Raw genomic sequence first — 17,544 nt, 5'->3', positions numbered from 1 at the left:
ACTACATCTCTCAGTTCTTGAACCTCTGGTGATGGAGCTGCAAGTAAATCATTGTATGACAGCTTTTCCCAACTGGCTAACTTTGAGCTGTATTTGATATAAGTCTCATTGTCCCAGCCAGCAAAAACTAAAACCGAGAACCTGAAAAGCAATGTTGGAAGAAAGAGATAACCTCAATCTTTTCTTCTTACAAAATAATTGTTCAGCTTGGATTGGTAATAGATTGCTATATACGCACACTCTTTCTTTAATAATTGCATCCACCTGTTACTTTTAAACAGTATCATTTGGTAACAGGCTTTAGAAGGCATTCCAGATGCTCAAGCCAATTTATTATTTATTTATTTATTTATGAATTTAATTTGTATACCGCCCTTCTCCCGAAGGACTCAGGGCGGTGAACAGGGCAATACATAATAAAAACAAGATACAAAAATTAAAAATTATTAAAAAGTAATTAAACAGCAATGCCCGTAATAAATTGAAAGCTTGTGAGTCTGTATGTGGCTCTGGGAGTGTTGACCTCTATGTAGATCTGATACCACTCTTAAATAATTTACCTTAGTTATATAGACCTAAAATAATTTTTCTTTCTATTTATCATTGTCATCCAGTGCAAAGGATAAAGTATAAATTAGAAGACTTGACTTGTTTTTTCCCATTTTTCCTTGCAGCTCGCTTTAAGAGCATCTCCCACCTATGAAGGCTTTGTGGCTGCATTGTCGCTTGCAGAATGTGAAAATCAAGAAGAAGCTTTTTATCATGGAATGCAGCGGGACCTTAATATGTACCTACCAGCCATGGAAAAGCAGCTCAATATCTTGGATGCACTGTATGAAGAACATGGACTGGAGTCAGATGAAGTGGTCTGATCTCAGCACAAACAGTGCTTTGCATATTCAGGGATTCTGTCCATCAGTGTGCTACATTGCTCTTTTCCTCAGAAAGCTGTATCTGTATTTGTTTTTTTCCATACATGGGGAAGAATTCCATGCTTCTTCTTCTTTTTTAATATACAGTTTTAAAAAATACTTGTTTTGTGTTTTAAATGCAAAGTTGCTATATAATCTAGCTGGGTTCTGCCTATTTTTATGGCAAGGTCCTTAGAATAGATTGGTTGCTTATTTTCTGAATATGAGGCCAAATAATGGCAGTGGCTCCACTTTAGTACCATTTGGTTGGACTAATTAGAGCTTGCTGAAGCATTTATTCCAACACAGTGATGAGCAGAATATAGACCTACAACTGTAAAACTTATCCAGGATATCCAAGCTACACATCCCATTCAAATTAGAGTCTGTTTTGTAAAGGATTTATATCACAGGTACATCTGTTGCTCTCCCCTCCTTTGCTGAGTTCATCACTGAAACAGTTGGCTGTACCTATTAAGGGAGTTGTAGTAATGAACCTATTTACAGGGATGATACATCAGCTCTTAATAGCATTTACTTCTTCTGTGCTGAAATGGTGTTTTAATGCTATCCCAGAAAAACAAAGAGAGAGGGTTCTGAATCTCTGCCATGTGTCATAATTGAGTCTAGTCCTTTCCAGTGCTAATAACCAAATGCCCATGGATTCTAGGATTGGAAGTATATACCTAACTTCATATAGTGCAGAAGTGCTTTAAATCTCAGACTGATATGCTTTGGATTGAGCAGAACTTTATCACTGTAATTCCTACAGTTTTCATATTAGAAGCCTACATTTTATGGTTTGTCTAGCACTATCAAATCTGGCTAAATTTAGAACAGAATGAGATTAAGGGGTTGATAATCAGTCCATAATTGTGGGAAACCTTTAACATTCTGTATAGGCTGGGCCATCTATATGAATGTGCCCAAAGGAAACCTGAAACCTTCTGGCATTTTTAGGATGTAAATTATTAGAAGCTATTAGAAATTTCAAAGAAAACTTAGGAAGTTCTAGGATTAGAAAATTAAAGTTGGTATCTGGATGTAGCTACCTGACTATCTACTGGGGTAAAAAATAGCTATAATTAATTCTGTAATTAATTAGGCACAAGTGCTAACATTTATAATTACCTGCATTTAAGTCAATAGAATTATTGTAGAAAATTGTATTTTGCTATCTTAATCAAATGCAATGATTGGAAAACTCAGGAAACCCAGAAACCTATTGTATTATTTCTCTTTTTAAGCATTTATATTCTGCTTTTATATTCAATATACAAAGTAGTGAGCTTGGAATTCATTATAAAAACACTTAGCCGATGGCCTTATCGTGCTTTTTGTGAACAACTGATAAATGAAATCTGGTTTTTTTCCGTCACACATTTATATACCCACGCTCTTTTAGAAATAGTTTCTTTTTGAAGTCATAAGGCCATGTTAAAAAAGAAAAAAGGAAAACAGAATTTTCCGTATTGAATGTACAATACTGCAGCTAGAATTTTAAGGCACTTTATAAATACTTTTGTTTAATCATCTAACTTGGAGAGATTTTCTGCTTATAAATATTAATTCCTTCAAAAATAATTCTCTTGTTTCAGGAGAAAAAGACAAAACCATGAAATTATTTTGCAACCTTTGTATTATAGACAATCAGCAGCATTTCAAGCTGAGGCATAGGAATATCTTTTCTTTTTCTCACCAAGTGAAATCCAAAGAGAAGAACTGACTAATTACTGTGTTTACTTCACTGCTTGCAACCAAGTATGGAAATTAGTAATGTAACTGGATGGAGCTTCAAGATGGAGAAAAAGGACTGATATCAAGTCTGTAACTCTCAGGGGCCAGAATAGGTATCTGAAGATAGCTTTCTTTATCCCCCCCACCTTCCAGCTGGTTCCCCCCCCCCCCGGCATTGGGGCATAAGAAGGAATTAACTACACCAGCTTGGGGACTGTCTTAGGTAAGGACTTTGGGTGGGGGGATTTCATCAGATTTTCAGCATACCTCCAGTGTCCCATATTTGCTTCTGTAAGAGCACCACTAATAGGAGATCTACAACTTTCCTGCAGACACCTTGGGGCAAAACTGGTTTATGGGAATCATCAGCATAAGTGCCCTCCTACCAGTGGGGCTTCTTCTATTAGAATGGCCTCTGGACTACTTTGAGGCTTTTGCATTTAAGACAACACCAAAGCATATCTATGCAGAATTCAGAGTAAACAAGACCTGATCAGGCAATGTGTTGTCCTTTACATGCTTAACTCCTTTTGTTAGCTTACCCATCATGCCAATCTTGTTTGACAGGTTGGTAGTGATGACAGTGAATGTAATTTGAACTGCAAGCTATGCACACTACTACTTGTTGACTAAAGTCAGCCTACAGTTCTAGTTGTGTACCATGTTTTGTTGTTTTGTATAAGCCATTATAGTTTCTTACCCAAGTCATTCTTTGTCATATTCTCTTAATTAGATGATTTTCTTAACTTGATGAAGGGTCGTGTAATTTATGATGGAAACCTTGCTTTTCCAGGGAATACAAAATGTTGGCAGTTAACCTGCAATGCTATCCATGAAGTTATATTTTCATATGCCATTTCAAGACATTCTTTTGTCAAACCAAATTAAGTGATAGTAATGTCCAGTTGATACGTTGCACACTGTATTATGTGGGTTGCAATGAAAAATGTCTTTGTTCTTTGTTTCTGAAAAAATTCGCTTTCTATTCAGAATTGGAAAAATAAGGATGTAAGTTTTCTAGCAAATAGTAGAGGAATTTTGTATAGAAAGCTAAGTGAATTTGTAATACCTCTAAACATGAATGTGATTTGCTTTACTTGGATGAAATGAAAGTTAGCCCTGGTTGGTTTAAATCAGTTAATTCTTTGTTAATTGCATATTCTCAGGGAAATGAGCAGCAAAAAAGTTTGTATTTTAAAGTGAAGCTCTTTATTCATGTAAACACGTCATATCTCTATTCATATTATAAATTTGGACTTGGGTAACATATGAGAAAGCAATTAGGAATAATACTTTATAAACTTCAATTGACTTGTATGATTTGCATACTCTAAATCTCTATCATGCAACATATAATTGTTAGAATTTGTTCACCTCACCCTCAATAGGTTGAATGTATCATAATTTGATAATTTGTAATTTTTTTGTTTTAAAATATACATTGAAAGCAAAATTGCCATATTCTGATACATGTTTCAGATTCAAGATAACAGTGTATCATAGAAAGATGTTATGAAGCTTTACATTATAACAGGGATTTAAACATAATTTTCCTATAAAAAAGCAGAGTATCATAAGAATTATTATAAGTAATGCACAGAATTCTGCCATGCTATTTATAAAAAAAATAAAATTTGTTTTATTTTCTTCATTTTTATTTTTGTTCAACATTGTCCATGCCTTGAAAATGGACAATGTTTCTTTTAGTTATTGGACTTTGAAGTGCAATCCAAAGATGATGATTTCTCCTGTTATTGGAAATGAGAGTACATAGAATGCAATCTCATTAACCTGAATAATAAACTTTTAGTTTTATTATCTCTAGTTTCCTGTAATCCAGCAATGATTTCTAGCTGCTTTACAGTAGGTAGAGACCTAGCTTCGTTAAAGTGAAACCTGTTTTTAGGAGCATTCCATGTGTTTAAAATTCTGGTTTATCTGTTGGAATCAATTTACCTTATTTGCACTTTGTTCCTGCAGTCCAACTTATAGCTGCAGGCAATATAAAAACTAAAAGTGGCCAATCTCAGTCTTTACATGGGACCTGACTACGTTTTAGAGTTGAAGTCCCATAAGTGCCACTCTACTGAACATAGAGTTAATTGTGAATGGACACAGATAGGATTGTCTTTAATAGAGTTGAATTTGTGCCTAAAAATAGGAATTTCTATTCTTGCTTTGATAGTACCCATCTTAAATTTGGCTCACAAATGGTATTTCAGAAGGACCTTGGGAAAATCAACAAAGAGACACCACCAAGGGAACAATCAAGTAAGAGACATCGTATCTGCCATTGGATAGTAGGCAAAGCAAGAGGCTCAGAAAAGAACATCCTTGGTTTCTTAAGCTGTAAAGCATGGGAAGATTGTGCTTCAAGATCTGCAAGATTGATGTTGGCCTTGTGGGGTAAACCAGATAGGAATCACAATCAGGAGTTAATTCTACTTTTTTGCAAAGCTACGTTGACAGAATCTTGAAAACAATTCATTCTCTCCCTGTTTCTTTGCAGCCCAAGAAACTAGGGAGGATCTTGAGTTTCTTGCCTTGTCAAATGTGGGCTATGCCAGAGGTCCCCAACCTATGGGCTGTGGCCCATTACCAGGCTGTGGCTTCTTGGCTGCCAGGTTGCATGAGTAGCTGGGCAGTACACGTGTGTAAACATGCTCACTCCCGCCTTGTGCCACCGTTGATGCGAATGTTGTGCAGGCTGTGGCAGCACCACTAGTATAACATGGGTGGTGGCGTTGCCACGAACCTTGCACGGGGGGCATCAGCATTGCGAGCAGCAGGTGGGTAGCAGTGCACCACACACAGGTGGCGTCATTGCCATGAAGCTTGCATGGGCAGCGGTAGCTGGATTGCAATGGGAGCCTTGCTCAGGGCAGTGGCGCAAGCCTTGCACCAGGGTGTCATCACTGTGCACCATGGCATGATTGTGTGAGGGTAGTGGTGCGAGCCTTGTCCTGGGGCAGTATTGCTGCAGGCCCCAACATGATCCTCCTCTTAGTAGTAGCATCACTGCGAGTTTTCCAGTGCCACAATCCTCACAGGTTCTGCCATCACTGAGAGCCTCATGCACATGCTCGCAGCCCCATTTGCATGGTGTGCATTCCTGTAGCCTGTTCATACATGTGCATGCACTTGTGGCCACATTCACATTTGTGCATGTCTGCGTAAGGTGCATGCCTCTCCCTCTCCCACTGGTCCACCAATCCAAAAAGATTGGAGACCCCGAGCTATGCCATTTTCTAATCTGATCGTTCTCTTGGCCATGTCATCTGCTCCATCTCCCAAGATCTTTCCCACAATCACTAAGACAGATGGAAAGGAGCTGAGTGAAGGTTTGGGATTATTTTAAATTTTATTTCACCAAGTTGGTGCTAGTAAGAGCAGTAACAACATGGATTGCTAGAAGTCTGGGTTCCTTGGCAGCTGTTTCGCCACTTGAGAAGATGATGGTTGAGTGAAGGAGAAAAGATGAGGGTAGTATCAAGGTTCCGACTGACGAACCCAACCAAGTATTCTTGAGACGATCTCATCTCTTAATGCAAAACTTTATTGAGTAAATCATTTTGGCACATATAAAAGCAAAACCAGCTCTGGCAAAACCCCTCCCATATAGTAAAGCCCATATAGTAAAAGCATAGATTTCTTACTCCTCGCCTGGATCAGATCACATTGTCCAATTAGATTAGATTAATACTGTCATGAGAAAATGTTTCTGGGTCTGGCCAGACACCAGGGTCTCGCTGTCTGCTCTCTTAATCTTTGAAGTCTGCAATCCAATCCTTTCCCTCCCCTGAGTTCACTGGCAAATTGAGAAGCAATAATTGTCGCACCAGAAAAAAATGTGCTTCGAAACTTGACAGGTAGGCTGGATGGGTGAACAATAGGGTCTTGGAAATATAGCTGTACGCTGGAGAGATGCTGCTAGTGAACAACCAAAACAGGAAAATAAACCCCAAACAAACAAAATAGCAGGAAAATAAAAATAAATGGACAGCAAGATTGCATGCGCCAAGTGGCAGCAAAGTTGACTCCAACTTTATGGAACCTAGCTGAATTTCAACATCATAGAGTCTGGCTAGACTCTCAACTTCCCGCAAAATATGTGGTTTTCCCCTCCCAAATTCACTTGCAACCCTCCAGGGACTCATGACACCAGTATAGGAACAACTGGGATAAGTATATAAGCTCAGAGATACTTGCAGTGTTAGAATGTGGGACTGAAAAAAACTTTGGTTCACTAATACTGAATGTGTTAGTAGGAATGAATATAGAAGGAATGAAGTGTTATGCCAAATAAAAAGCAGAGTTGGAACCAGAACTACTCTCAGCCATTTACTGTATAGTTAAAAGGCAAGTAAGGAATAACATGGCACAATTATTACAGCATCAATTCTTCAAATTTCTGGTGGAGATACAGGGAAGATGATGTGTGATGTGTTTATATGAAAGAACTGCATTGGCTACAGCATAAAAGGAGTGGGTGCTTAGGCATCAACATATCAATCATATGTGGCATCTCTGCACTGTATTCTATGAAATTACCAGGGAAGAGATGTGCAAAATTAATTGATCACTCATTTAATCACTTGATTAATTGATAAAATATTCCAAAGAACTGCAGAACATTCTATTTGTCTACAGACCAAGCTGCATCTCCTTCTGGATCATTTCACTAATGGGACTGAATGGGGGATTTCCATGCTGGAAATGGCTGCTGGACTGTAGGCAGACTCAACCTCTCTGCTCTCCACCCACCCATCTTTTTTATTATCATATTAATGTATTCTCCTTGTTTTCTTGTGCATTGTTTTCTTTTTTGATTATTTTACTTCTGTTTTGTTAACACTCTTTTCATTTCTTTTTATTGTTGTAAGCCACCTAGAGAAGCCCCTTAGCATGATAAGTGGCAAATACATTTAACAATAAATAAAAATAGAATTTGGGGGACAGTTCTTTCAAAAGTAAATCCTCTAGATTTGAATAAATTCAAGATGCTTTGGACATACTGTTCCAGATAGTGCAGTCTGGGAGGATGTTTGCCATCATCCAGAATAAAACAGAAATTTCTCCTCCTCTCTCCCCACCTTCAAATTACAGTCCATCTATTCAACTGAGAAAAAGGGAGATACGATGATGATAAGATAGATAAGGTAAGGTAAGGTAAGGTAAGATAAGATGATAAGGCAAGATAAGTTAAGAAAAGACAAGACTAGATGATAAGGTTGAGTAAGATGAGATGAGATGAGATGAGACGAGGTGAGGCGAGGTGAGACAAGATGAGACAAGACGAGATAGGATAGGATAGGATAGGATAGGATAAGATAGGATAGGGTGAGGTAAGTTGAGGCAAGGTAAGGTAAGGTGAGATAAGGTGAAATGAGACGAGATAAGACAAGATAAGATGATAACTTTTATTGTCATTTTTTACTGTGGGCACAACGACACACATCAAAAATGAAATTTAGTTGCCTGCTCTCCAAGTGAACACATACATGACACACATATAAACATACTATGTACTATATACATACTATATACAACATATGTATAGACCTACACCCCTACATATACATAACATATGAATATTAAACACTCCATCTTGAATATGTAATGGAAGAAGGAAGCTTCAGAGTTCACAAGGTTTATACTGTACGGAACGAAACTGTGGCTGAATCTGGATGTTCTGCTTCAGATACCACGGAGCCTCCTCCCAGAAGGTAACAAGGAAAACAGGTTGTGAAGAGGATGGGTAGTGTCTCAGACAATTTTACAGACCCTGCTCAAGCAATGCTTTTGTGCTATTTCCTGGATGGGAGGGAGGGAACTGCCGACGATCTTTTCAGCCATCCTTACCACTTTCTGCACCGCCTTCCTGTCTGAAGCAGTGATGCTTCCAAACCAGACTGTGATGCTGTATGACGGGATGCTCTCAATCGTCCCCCTGTAGAAAGTGGTCAGGACAGGGGAAGGAAGATGAGCTTTTTGTTGTGATTCAGGGTCAGCCTGTGGGTTCGGCAGTTGGGTCGGACGATTCAGAGGAGGAGGAGGGGGGTGTTGGAGAGGTTGCTGAGGGTGTTGGAGAGCTTGCTGATGAGAGCCCTCAGCCAGGCCCCTCCCACCTGGTTACGACGCAGACCCAGCTGTGTGAGCCTGACAGCGTGGATGAAGATGACCCACAGCTGGCCCTGTTCAAGGACGCCCGACGCAGGAGGCAGTCAATCAGGAGTAAACAGAGGAAGGCAATGGGGCACCTCGGAAGGAGGCAGAGAGAAGCCATGCCCTGAATTGTTTAAAAGGGGAATGCATGGGAGGGCTGGTTTGCTGAAGGCAACCATTTGAATAGCTCCTGTTTCATGGTTCGTGTCTTGTTTTTGCTCTGTTTGCTTTTGTGTCCATAAATTTGGCAGGCTTAGTTCCAGCCTCTTGCCTTCTTGTAAAGGGGTTGTCCCTGCCTTATCTGCAGGGCCGGTAGTAGGCTGGTACAGAACACTTTTCTCATGCAACACAGAAAATACAGGCGCTGCTGTGCCTGCTTCACCAGTCTCGCTGTTGAGCGACCAAGCCAGCCTACTTATTAACTGCACACCCAGGAATTTGATGCTGGTCACAATTTCCACAGGTGAATCATTAATGCACAGAGAAGTGTGGCTTGCCCATCTTTTCTGAAATCGACAATGATCTTTTTGGTTTTTCTGGTATTTAAAACTAGGCTGTTCTCCTTACACCAGTTCACCAACCCCTCAACCTCCTTGAGGTAAGCACCCTCATTGTCATCATGAATAAGGCCCACTTCTGTTGTATCATCTGCGGAACTTCACAATATGGTTGGTGGCAAACCTAGCACAATAGTCATGGGTCAACAGGGTGAACAGCAACGGACTTAGGATGCAGCTCTGAGGAGGACCTGTGCTCAAGAAAATGGTGTTAGAAGGTGCCACTGGGTGGCATGAATGAGCATTGCTCAGAAAATAGGCCAATAGCAAAGAGATTTTGAGGCAGCAAATTATTTGTAAACATCTCTATCTAAACTACTTGAAAATAACATAAAATGTTTCTGTAAGGGCAGTCTTTATTAACTGAATATGCAGTCTGTCCAGAAACAAAGCCAATCCATTTCTTCCCCCTAAAAACAGCTGATAGCATGATTCTTATAATTTTCACTATGGGGCAGTCTTCACCAATCTATAGAAACAGAAAGTGATTGATAAAAACAATCCTGCCTGTCCTCAGATAATATTTTATCTGTATTATTCATACACTGTTGAAGGCAACTTGGTGTCTGCATACATATTAAGGATTTCAGTTCTGCATTTAACTATTGATGCTTGGGATACTCTATTTCTGTATTTGTTAGTCTTACCAACTAAACTTCCAGAATTCTCCAATTAGATTCCCATAGCTCTGTAAATTTAGTAAAAATATCAGATCTGTAAATGTCTCTTTTTAAAATATTTCTGCTCCATAATATACAACTGAAGATTAATTAATTAAGATTAATTAAGATTAATTAAGATTTAGTTTACTATTTAGTTTATTATTTACAATAGTTTATTATTTAGTTTACAATAGTGATGAATATATGTAGCTTGGGTGTAGGATGAGGGTGAAGGTTCGTTCTCCAAGCTTGTGGATTGGTTTCTGAATGTTTTGTTACCAGGCTAGGTAACATCTTCAGCGGAGTTTAGGGGATGTCATTGTCAGTGTCATTTTGTTTATAAGGGCTTCAGGCATGGGTGTGTCAAGTGAGGTCTGTGATGAGTCTTGTGATGGGCCAGGTGTGAGTCATCATTGAGAATCTTGTGATGGGTCTTGTGATGGGAAGGTTACATCAGGTCAGGGTCATTGGGAGATGAACTGTAGGTGGGAGGGGGGCTTGCAGGGGTTGGTTGAGGGACAGTGATGTCTCTGGTTGGCTGTGCAGTTGATATGGATTCTGAGGGATTCGTAGGCTGGTTGTAGGTCAGTGTGTCTGTTGATGGAGTTGCTTGTGGAGTGTCAGGCTTCGATGAACTCACAAGCATGGTGGCTGGTAGCATGGCAGATTATTTTTGTGTTGCTCCAATTGAACTGGTGCTGTTTGGTGTTGGTGTGAGTAGAGATTAAGAATTTGAGATAGTGGTATTCAAATGCCAGCCGGTGTTCATGGATCCTGTTTTTTAATTGACGTGATGTTTGTCCCAGGTAGAATTGGTTGGATTGGTTACAGCTGATTTTGTAGATTACATTATTTCTTTCATCCTTCTGTATCTTGTCTTTCCAAAAAACTTCACATTCCAATGCACAGCACCCAAACCACAACAAACCACATAGCCAACCACAAAAACTAACCCTACCATACACAAAAGGGATGTTGGAAATGACAGCCAGAATTCTCCAAACCCTAGGAATAGGAATAGCTCACAAACCCACAGCCACACTCCATCAGGAATTATCCAGAACCAAAGACAAGATATATCTTGAATCCAACTAAACATTCTATACAGACAAAGGCTAATTAGAAATAGAAGTTGGGTAATTTATGGTGTAGATTTTTATTGCTAGTCATCATTCCCTTCAAAATCAACTAGATCTAATATGCATATAGTTCTAGATTGATTTTCTCCTCTCCCTAAGATTCTGTTTTCTGTACCACTCTGATTATGGCTTTCTGCCAAATCTATTCTAATTAATTTTGCATCTGTTTGCAGGGTTGATATAGCCTGACCATATCTCTTCTTCAGAGACTAGGCATGTCTCACATATTTTCCAATAGATCATATAGCTTTCCACTTGTTTTTTTCTTAACAGCTGGCATACAATCTTCATGCAACTGAGAAGTCATTCATTACAGATGGATCCTGTGGGTTCCTCCCCAAGTCACAATTCAACTCTTTTCCTGTAATTTTAAACCAAGATAGTAAACTCAGGTATATAACACAGAATCGGATACTTTTTTTTTGTCCATCATATTAAGTAAATACCATCAAGCCACAAAATTTTATGTAAAACCAGTAGGATAAAATTAGAATCCAGTAATTGCTCCTTTTATACAAGTGTAATTTTTTGGGGGGGGCTTTTCTAAGTCTGCAAAGTAAATTCCCATTTTACTAGGTATCTGAACTGCCTACATTATCAAGGGTGGAAAATTTTGGGTCACTGCCACAATTTATGTCTCTCTAAATAAAGTGTGGAAACTTCTGATCATCTGCCTAAGTCAGGATTGTTAAATATGTGTCCTTCAAGCCCACATTTAGCATATGATAGAGTGAGTGCTGGGGACATATACGCTTTCAGAGGAGAAATCCTTCCATTCTAGAGTGCTGACAATATGGAAAATTGTAGGCTGTTCCACAGTGGTTCTCTCAAGCTATCTGAAAGTAAAATGTGGTGGGAGACTTGAAATATGAGCCTTCTTGCACTTTGAAGGAGGTGCACTGCAGGATGTTTACAACTTCTTCCCGTTGCCTTAGCACAAATCTTACCGCTCATTAAGCAAAAGAATCTGGAAGGATGGAAGGCTGAGTCAACCTTGATATGCTGGACATACAAAAAAAAAGGCTGCTATCTTAATAATTAAAAGGAGTATACAAATCATAAACCAAGAAAACAACCTAGATAATTTTCTTACATTGAATTAACAAAGCAGCTTGTTAAAATTATCAAAAAAAACCCAAACCTTGTGAAAAGGGACAAAAGAAAAAAATATGAAATTAAGTTCTAGAACCATAAACTTCTAGATCTTAACCTCAAGATTGTTAGAAATAAAGGGAAGGAATATAAAATTGGCTTATTTGATCAAGGTTAAAATAGATATAAGTAGTCCTTGACTTACAAAAGTTCATTTAGTGACCATTTGAACTTACAACAGCATTGAAAAAAATGACTTATAACTGATTTTCAGACTTACAATTGTTGCACCATCCTCATGTGCATGTGATCAAAATTCAGAAGTTTGGCAACTAACTCATATTTATGACAGTTGCAGTTGCCTGGGGTCATGTGGTCACCTTTTGCAACTTCGTGACAAGCAAAGTCAAAGGAAAGTCAAATTAATTTAACAACTGTGTTACAACTGCAGTGATTCACTTAACAATTGTGGCATGAAAGGTTATAAAATGAGCAAAATTCAGTTAACAACTACCTCACTTAGCAACATAAATTTTGGGCTTAATTGTGGTTGTAAGTCAAAGTTATCTCCAATAACTCTTGATGGACTTTTGCTGACATCAGGACTGAAATTGCAAAGCTTTATAGAGGGGAAAAGGGATCATTTGTTGTATTTGAAGAAATGATAAATTATTAAAATTGTTTACACTTGTTATGATAAAGGAGGAAATCACTTTTTATACATTTCTTTCATTTTTCTTTATTATTATGGCTTGTTACATAGCCAGATGTTCAGACTAGATTTGGATCCACCTATCAAGTACTTTCCTAGGACATGGGATAGGCAGGTGGTGGATTGTTGGTAGTGTTAAAGGTATTGTCACAGAAAGTAAACTGTTCTGAGTAAAACTGCCTTTTACAATTGACAGGTGGTGATTTTGTCAATGCCATGGTGTTCAAGCTGTCCTCCAGCTGTTTTGAGATTGCACGCAAGGCACCTATCGCTATTGCTACTGTCTTTGCTTTCTTTTGCAACAGCTGTTCTATTTCTATTTGCAAGTAGTTGTATTTTGTTATCTTCTCCACTTTTTTCTATTTTGTTCTGTACTGCCACTCTCCTATCCAAACTTGTATTACTTTTTACTGTTATAACCGTAATCATCAATAAAATTAGTATTAAAAGGAAAAGGGAATTATGTTTTCCAGATGGGAAACTCTTCTAAAGAACTCTTCCTTCCTTCCTTCCTTCCTTCCTTCCTTCCTTCCTTCCTTCCTTCCTTCCTTCCTTCCTTCCTTCCTTCCTTCCTTCCTTCCTTTCTCCCTCCCTCCCTCCCTCCCTCCCTCCTTTTTTTGTGGGATGATACATTCAAGTACCTGCAGTTTCCTTGGCAAGGTTTTTTTGGCAGTGATTTGCCATTGGCTGCTTCCTAGGACTGAGAGAGAGTGACCGGCCCACAGTCATATATGTGACTTTGTTACATAGGCTGAATTGGCATGGTGCATTTCCTTCTGGTTAACTAACTATATTTTATTCAACCCCATATTATTACACAACCCATTGAACTATAAACAAACAGACTGGAGTTTCACAACAAGCTAAATTAACGTAGCCACCTTTGTGCTTAAATGATGATGCGATCAGCAGCAGGGTACAGGAAACATCCCTGAGGTGTTTAAAGCTATGGCAGGCTGGTATCAGAAGAGGCAGTCCTTGATAACATGCAAGGATTTTGGTTGTTTCCATTTTGGCCCATTGTTTACATCACCTATTTCATTAATGTTTCAGTGATCACAGCCATTTTACAGTTAATGGGAAAAATGAAGTAGTTACCTCATAAAAGTCTCCCAAGTAGGTTCTGAGGAATTTCAGCTCTCTTTTCTGGACTGCTATCAGCATTTTTCTTCACTGTAGCTCTAGCTTTTCTAGATGAGCAAAATTGTTTTCTGGGGAATTTTGGAATGTTCAAGATAGGTTTTGGATTGTCCCACTGTCCCCTTTTTCAACCTTATAGGGTTTTATTCCATTTGTTTTCTCACAATGAATTGGCGCTATATAAATTGCAGTTGCTGTTAGCCTTTTTAGAAGACTCAAAGTGGGATTGTTTGGGGTGAAACCCTTGCTTTTTAAAGCTTTTGTGGATGCCTTTTAGTACATAAAGATTAATTCAACATCTTCCAGCTGTGTTTCTTGTTATGCCATACACTAATGGGATACTGTCCAGTTTATATTTGATTCAGCTGAATAGCATTTCTAAATTAACTTCTTGTTCCTGCTAAGAGCAGGCAGACAGCAAATGAAAATAAATCTTCCATCACGGTGATTGTGTCTCCCCATGACAAGGAAAGCTGAATACAAATATTTTACCAGTTGAGGATTTCCAGATTACCAGACCTTCTGTTTCCCAAGCTTTTACACTGCAAGTTTAAATACATTTAGATCAATTATTTTCTTCTATCAATTCAATGAATGCTAACATTCAAAGTTCTACTCTCACAGAATGTCTACATTTTATAGTTTTGTAGTTCTAAGCTGAGGTCTATAGGCTGCTGAGCATGCCAATCTATTCAAGCTGTCCAAAGTCACTGTGTGAATGGGTGGCTATATACTTTATTTAAATAAAAGTAATAAATAAAATAATAAATCTACCTCATGCTACAGCTGATGCCCATAGAAAACATATTGCTTCCTTGAACTGCCAAATAGTGGTGGATTGTCCAGCAATCAAACAGTACTGATAATAGAATAGAATTCTTTATTGGCCAAGTGTGATTGGACATACAAGGAATTTGTCTCCGGTGTGTGAGCTCTAAGTGTACATACAAACAATAAGTAGTAAATTATGATCATAGTCATCGTAAAGATTCATTATAAATCATAAGATAAAATACTGAGTAATAGTCATAGGATACTAAAATAAGCAATCAACATACATCATACTAGGATACTAAATAAAACAACATAAATCATAAGATACAAGCAACAAAGTTATAGTCATAAGAGGACAAGGAGAAAGGTACTAGGAAAGATGAGAATAATAATAATAATAATACAGTCTTATTAGATAGTTTGACAGTGTTGTGGGAACTAGTTGTTTAGCAGAGTGATGTCAAGTATGTGTATGGGGTGGGGAACTGTCCTTGTGTATAGTTGTTTTGGCATGCAATGCCCTATAATGTTTTATTATTTTATTTTAATCCCATTTATATTCCACCCTTCTCCGAAGACTCAGGGCAGCTTACAATTTAAGCACAAACCAATGTGCTTAGCAATAGCCTTCATTCTATGTATATGCCTGCTTATTAGGGCTTTCGCCCCCCCCCAAGCGGCATTATTGTTGTTTTGAGGGTAGAAGTTGAAACAGTTTATCCCCAAGATGTGAGGGGTCTGTAGATATTTTCACAGCCCTCTTTCTGGCTTGTGCAGTATACAGGTCCTCAATGGAAGGCAGGTTTGTAGCAATTGTTTTATTTGCAGTTGTTTTATCCAACTTTGAGTGTTCCATATGGAAAAAGGCATATTTCTTTAATAGAGCAAATAGCATGGGACAGATGCACAGGTCAAATGTAGTTGATAGCTACTTGGAATAGCCATCTAAAAACACTCACTGCAAGTGGAATCTGGAGGGCCAGAAAGCATCTCACCATTCCTTCAAAAATACAGCATTATAGTAAAAAGTAGCATGAGAGCTGTGTGTGTGAATAGATGTTTGGGTGATGGTGCTCTTTTGTACGTTCTGTAATTTTAGGACTCCATAGCAAAAAGCATATACACTCACTGTCAAAAATTTTTACTAGAAAGTTCACCATGGTTTATTATTTACATTTATTATTCTTGATCTGTTTCTTTTCAAGGGTATTAGAGTTGTAAATACATATTTCTTAAGTTTTTTGAAATAATAGAGAGCAAACTTAAATTGCATGCTTTTACCTGTGGAAAGTCTCAAACCAGCAAAGATGTCAAAAATTGCAGTCACATGACTGCAAGTTGCTGCAGTTGATTGTAAACAGATCCAGCTGTCAATGCCTGAAATGCAATTATGTGATGGGGGAGGGGGGATGGAAAATGAGTGCAGCAGTCATAACTTTGAGGACAATTTGATATATTCAGCCTTGAGCTGATTTGGTGAATAGACAAAAGGTCTTTCTGATCCTAGTTGTCACAGGAAAAATAAAATAAGGGAATAGAGGTAGTAAGCATTGATGGTAATATACACTTTGTTAATTCCTATTCTACTTACACCTCCTGGAAAACAAGCCAAAATAAAACCCACCCATGGGGATAAACACTTAAAAACATAAAAATACCAGCAATCAGTAGGATGTTTGTGCATAAATATAATCCTTTTTTTTAAAAAAAAATCTTGATTCTTTTCCAAAAACAAAAAAACCCCCACAAATTTTAAAAATCCATGATGTAATTTATAGTAGGAGTGCATTTCCTTAATACAATCCCAGTTAGCTGGCCCTATCAGAGGTAGTTTGCTGATCAAATTGGCATCAATCTTAACTGGCTCAGAAATCACAAATGCAATCAAAACATAACACAAGACTTTTTGCTGCAGCCTCTTAGAACTTGACGTTTTGCCAAACAGCAATAGAGAAATGACAAATGGGGGAAGAGAAGACTGTTGGTGTTCACTAATGATAATATGGAGAAAGTAAAAATGAAACTTTGTAATGAAAAGTAAAGGCTAGAGGGGCAGAAACCCAATTTATAATTTTAAACCTGTCGTCTTTTTTCCAGAGTGATTTTTTTCTATGCCAAATAAATAATGGGATTTCTTAGTAGATTTTAGCTAGATATCCACAGTTCACAACTGATGAATAGAGAGAGATTTTACACTGAAGATTACTTTTTCCATTTCATCTTCTGGCCAGCAGCATCATATAATGATGGTTTTATAGACTTTTATAACCTCCCTAGAATGTCCTTATATTGCAGCACAAGCTTGAAATTCTTTAACATATTCTTGGCAATGGTTAACAATGCTTCCCCAAAATTTACATCATCTTAACAAGAATACATGGCCTTGAATTGGAGCTGATCTCTGAGTGAAGATAAATCAGTCCTACTCAAATGGAGATTGTTTCCAGTGATAATTTCCAAATCAGGAGAAGAAAGAGTTTCTTTGTATTCTGCACTAATCGGACCACTTCTTCAATAGTGAATAGTGAATAGTCCAATAGTCCAATCCTTCTTAAAAAGGATTCAGACAGATTGGAACAGGTTCAGAGAAAGCAGTCATGGACATGAATTACAGTCATGGAACGTGCAATTAAACCCTGAAGAAAGGAGAAGTTA

At 38.1% G+C, this 17,544-nt stretch overlaps 1 protein-coding gene across 1 annotated transcript in view; it reads left to right on the top strand.

The window, feature by feature from the left end:
- PLEKHA8 (pleckstrin homology domain containing A8) overlaps window positions 1–4,295 on the top strand; it is a 31,122-nt gene extending 26,827 nt beyond the window's left edge. Inside the window, exon 14 of the mRNA XM_081346510.1 lies at window positions 675–4,295. Within this exon, the coding sequence (XP_081202636.1) occupies window positions 675–872 (198 nt within the window). The 3' untranslated portion in view covers window positions 873–4,295. The remainder of the gene's footprint in view (window positions 1–674) is intronic.
- The last annotated feature ends 13,249 nt before the right edge of the window (window positions 4,296–17,544 follow it).

This window comes from Vipera berus (assembly GCF_964194415.1).
Source record: "Vipera berus genome assembly, chromosome: Z".
Taxonomy (NCBI): domain Eukaryota; kingdom Metazoa; phylum Chordata; class Lepidosauria; order Squamata; family Viperidae; genus Vipera; species Vipera berus.
Note: the sequence above shows the minus strand (reverse complement) of the source record. Positions and strands in the feature narration are given on the sequence as shown.